Raw genomic sequence first — 3,836 nt, 5'->3', positions numbered from 1 at the left:
TGTCTTAGAAGAAAATATAGCTAAATAATGTAGCTTAACATACAATTAATAAAAAATAGCGATTTGTAAGTATAGAAATATTTATGAGCATTTTAGTGGAAGGCGGGTAAACTCTCCCGGACTCCCCCTAAGCTTACAGAGCAGGTCCAAAGCGCTTACAAGCTTAAAAATAAAATAAACATATCATACACTTAGGTCACAAATAAAATACATGCAGTTTATAAATTAAATGGCCCATAATGTTCTAATTTTAAAAACATAATGGATGCAATAAAAAATTGAGTATTGAACATTAAATAACCATTAAATAGAGTGTTACCATAGGGGTCACTTAAAAATTATTACTTAGTGATTGATGCATAAGTCGATATAATCAAAGTCAAATTACCGTGGTGAGTGCATCGGCTGTGTATTCCCTCTTGAATTTAGCGATTTTGGTGCCTTGTGTGATATCCTGGATGACAGTGTCACCGTCCACGGTGTATTTGCTGTTGACCTACAAAATAGAGTCATTCAGCTGGTGTCAATAATCTTAGGTAACCTAGCCTAGAACTAATAGGTAAATTTTTATTCAAAACAAAAAACCTTCTTTTTCTTCTTTTATTTTGGTAATGACTTGGTAAAAAATAAACCATAAATGGGTTTCATGTTGTCTTACGAATTTGTAGGTACCTTACGCTAGGATACTTGCTTAAGTGAAGCAGCAAATCGAACGCACAGCGGTGAATAGATCTCTTTGATTGGTTCCTGTGTCACCCTGTGCGTCCACGCGCACTGTGAGACCTCATAATAATATTTGTGAATTTGGGCGTTAGGCTCGCATTATCATTTTATGTAGTTACGATTAAAGTTAGGTGGTGCTGCAACTCAGCCTTAGAATTATTCTGGTTTTTAACATTGTCAAAATTTACTCAATTACCTTACTATATTAGGTGAATAATTTTATACAATTTTTTAAAGTCTAACTTCCACTCACAATTTCAGTTTGTGATGAGCTGCAATTCTCTGAAGTCTGTGTCACTTAGAAATTCAAATAATTTGTAAATATATTTCCAGTACCTACCTTAACTCCAGGTCTGACCTCATCTTCGAACTCCACTCCAGACTTGAAGGTAGTCACTTTTGTGCCCTCCGGGGTGGTGTTGGTGAATTTGTAGGAGTCTCCATCCTTTTCAATCTTCGTGGTGGGCTTGTAAGAGGAGAACTTAGCGGCCAGTTCCTCGGGGAGCTCTGTAAATAAGAATTGTAGTCTTCAGCATATTAGTACACTAGGTGGATCTGGTGAATGTCGCGGGAAGTGCCTGAATGCGGGCGGCGCCGGCTGAAACGAACGAACGAAGCTTCTTGCAAAATAAGTAGCACATATTATGTAAGTTAGGATAAGATAGAGTTAGATGCCACAGTGCTTAAAACTACCGTGAAGCTTTCAATATATACTTTATGTATAAGCTGTACGTACGTACTATACTCATACTGGTCTTTTAATCCTCTGAAATACTGACATAATGGGTCTAGGCATACAATTCGATGTAACTACACTGGTCATCACAAAAATCGACCCTCCCGCGACAAGCACTTTCTTTCAAACGTATGCATCCCCACTTCCCACTAATATTGGCACCATTTAAAATCCTAGTTCTAAACTTCATTTCATTAAAGGAAAGGTTTTTTTTACCCCAAAAATGTGTCTGTAGAAGAATCCAGAATTCCAGAGTCACTTCTTCAAAAAATAGGTAGTTACGTTGGAGCCAACTTTTATGGCTATAAAACTGTTAAGTTGGGATTAATCGCTATTAATCTGTTAAAGAGGACACGTGAGATCATTATTTGGTTTTATAACCATAAAAATTGGTCTCATTGATCCCAGAGGTGAGCCCAAAGTGAGGTCTTTTTTCAAGTCACATTTATTGTATAATTATGTTAAGTCAAGTCACAATCGTTTATTAAGAAATTAAATGTGTTTTTCTTTAAGGATATTTATTGGGCTTTCAAATAACACCAATATTGTTGGGGCACCATGATTGTGTCAGTAGAAACGAGTTTTCCTGTAAAACGTAGGTGGGTCGATTTTTGTGATGACCAGTAGGTATAGTTCATTTTACTTATCTGATGGCTTTGTATTGTGTGTTTGCAGAGTAGGACCACTCCCAGTCTTTCGTTGGATATCATAAAAAGCGACTAAGAGAGCAAAACTAACCCGTCTGGTTAGTGGAGGAGGAGAGTTTAAGCCAAATCCCCCATTTCCCTATGGTTAACAAAGGATTTTGCTCCTGCAGTGGAGACTATTGTCAAATAATATTTATATTATTATGCAGCTCGAAAGATTTGAATATCCATATCCCAGACATGTAAGCGGTGACTTTATTTCATTTGTCTTTTGTCTCTTATGTATGTACCTATGTGTTACAGTCTAAACTAATAATCGGTCAAAACCACCTTTAACTGCAAAAAACAGTCAAAAGTGGTTTTGACAGATGACCTTGGTTTTGACCAAGCGCGTTAGTCAAAATCACTTTTGAATGCAAAAAATCAGTCAATAAGTGGTTTCGCCTGATTTAAAATTTTACCAATCAGACAAATTCATACAGTGTTATGATTAGTGAAAATTACTTAGAAATCATAAAAAATGTGTCATAAAATAATTTTAACCGACTTTTTTTTTCGATTTGTGCATACAAAATTATCACACCTACCTTTAGGTAGGTAGGTACTACTTTTAAGAAATCTGGGTATTCGTCAGGTTAACTTTTTGACTGATTTTTGCAGTCAAAAGTAGTTTTGACCGATTATGAGTTTTGACTGTAACTTAAGTATAATTTTTTACAAATCAAAGTACCGAATTTAAGTGCCGAAAATAAAAATAAAAATCTATCGGTAACTTACCCAAAGCCTTAATAAAGTCAACGAAATTCTCCTCACTCACAAGTTTGAATTCCTTTCCAAAGTAAGCCATTTTAATTGGTAATGAGCAGTGGTATACTTATTGCAAGTATCGCGGACCTGGATTAACGAATGCCAATTTCCCACACATGACCCGAATTTATAAGAGAGATGGCGATTTGATAACAAATTACTTTGTCACACTGATAACGGTTTTTAAAATTATCACGTTTTACTGAACTTAGATTTGGGAGTTTAGGTTGTTGCATCGCATCTATTTATTACACTAATCTTACATTAAATCTATACCTATTTAATATTACAAATGCGAAAGTAACTCTGTCTGTCTGTCTCTCTTTCACGCCTAAACAACTGAACCGATTTTGATGAAATTTGGCATAGTTTGAGTCCCGGGAAAGGACTTAGGATAGTTTTCAACCCGGTTTTTGAAACAGGGACGCGCGCGATAAAGTTTTTCTGTGACAGACAAAATTCCACGCGGGCGAAGCCGCCGCACAGTAGTTTGATTTTAATAAAAGGTGGACATACGATCGAAAGTCATAATTTCACCGAAACAAAAATTGTTTTGGATAGCATTTTGAATGCTGATCAACATTTGTCATTATGCATTTTTCGATAAAACGAGCCTTTCATGCTTAAAAAAAATATGACAAGAAAAGTATGGAGAAAAATCTTTTTTATTTTTTTTCTGGCTACTGTTGCAAACTGTAGCGGTCAAACCTTATGTAGTCGTAAGTACCTATGGTGCCTAACATTACGACATAAATACTTTTTGCGGGCACGCGCGGCGAAACGAGTAATGGACATGCAAAATTTTAAATATTTTTATTTATTCATTATTGATTTTAATGCACTTAAAGTAATTATTAATAGATAAATATACTTAGTCTAACTTACTACAGCCCCTATTACCTTATTTCACGCTAAAACCTTTC

At 35.5% G+C, this 3,836-nt stretch overlaps 1 protein-coding gene across 1 annotated transcript; it reads right to left on the bottom strand.

Annotated features, from left to right (window-relative positions):
* Window positions 1–214: 214 nt before the first annotated feature.
* On the bottom strand, window positions 215–3,040 carry LOC114363082 (fatty acid-binding protein 1-like). Its single transcript, XM_028318702.1, has 3 exons — window positions 2,884–3,040; window positions 1,064–1,230; window positions 215–496 (listed from the first exon to the last, which is right to left on the bottom strand). The coding sequence occupies exons 1-3, from the start codon at window positions 2,951–2,953 to the stop codon at window positions 380–382; spliced, it is 354 nt and encodes a 117-aa protein (XP_028174503.1). The 5' UTR covers window positions 2,954–3,040; the 3' UTR covers window positions 215–379.
* Window positions 3,041–3,836: the final 796 nt, after the last annotated feature.

The sequence above is a fragment of the Ostrinia furnacalis genome, unplaced genomic scaffold (assembly GCF_004193835.3).
Source record: "Ostrinia furnacalis isolate ACB-3 unplaced genomic scaffold, ASM419383v2 OfSCF7012, whole genome shotgun sequence".
Taxonomy (NCBI): domain Eukaryota; kingdom Metazoa; phylum Arthropoda; class Insecta; order Lepidoptera; family Crambidae; genus Ostrinia; species Ostrinia furnacalis.
This window is presented reverse-complemented; position numbering and strand designations above follow the sequence as displayed.

Bases quoted from the DNA above. Each gene is read 5' to 3' on its own strand.
- LOC114363082 (XM_028318702.1), bottom strand. From the start codon at position 2,953: ATGGCTTACTTTGGAAAGGAATTCAAACTTGTGAGTGAGGAGAATTTC. The intron at 1,231-2,883 runs GTAAGTTACCGA...TCTTATTTACAG, and splicing joins TGACTTTATTAAGGCTTTGG to AGCTCCCCGAGGAACTGGCC. The intron at 497-1,063 runs GTAGGTACTGGA...TCTATTTTGTAG, and splicing joins AGGTCAGACCTGGAGTTAAG to GTCAACAGCAAATACACCGT.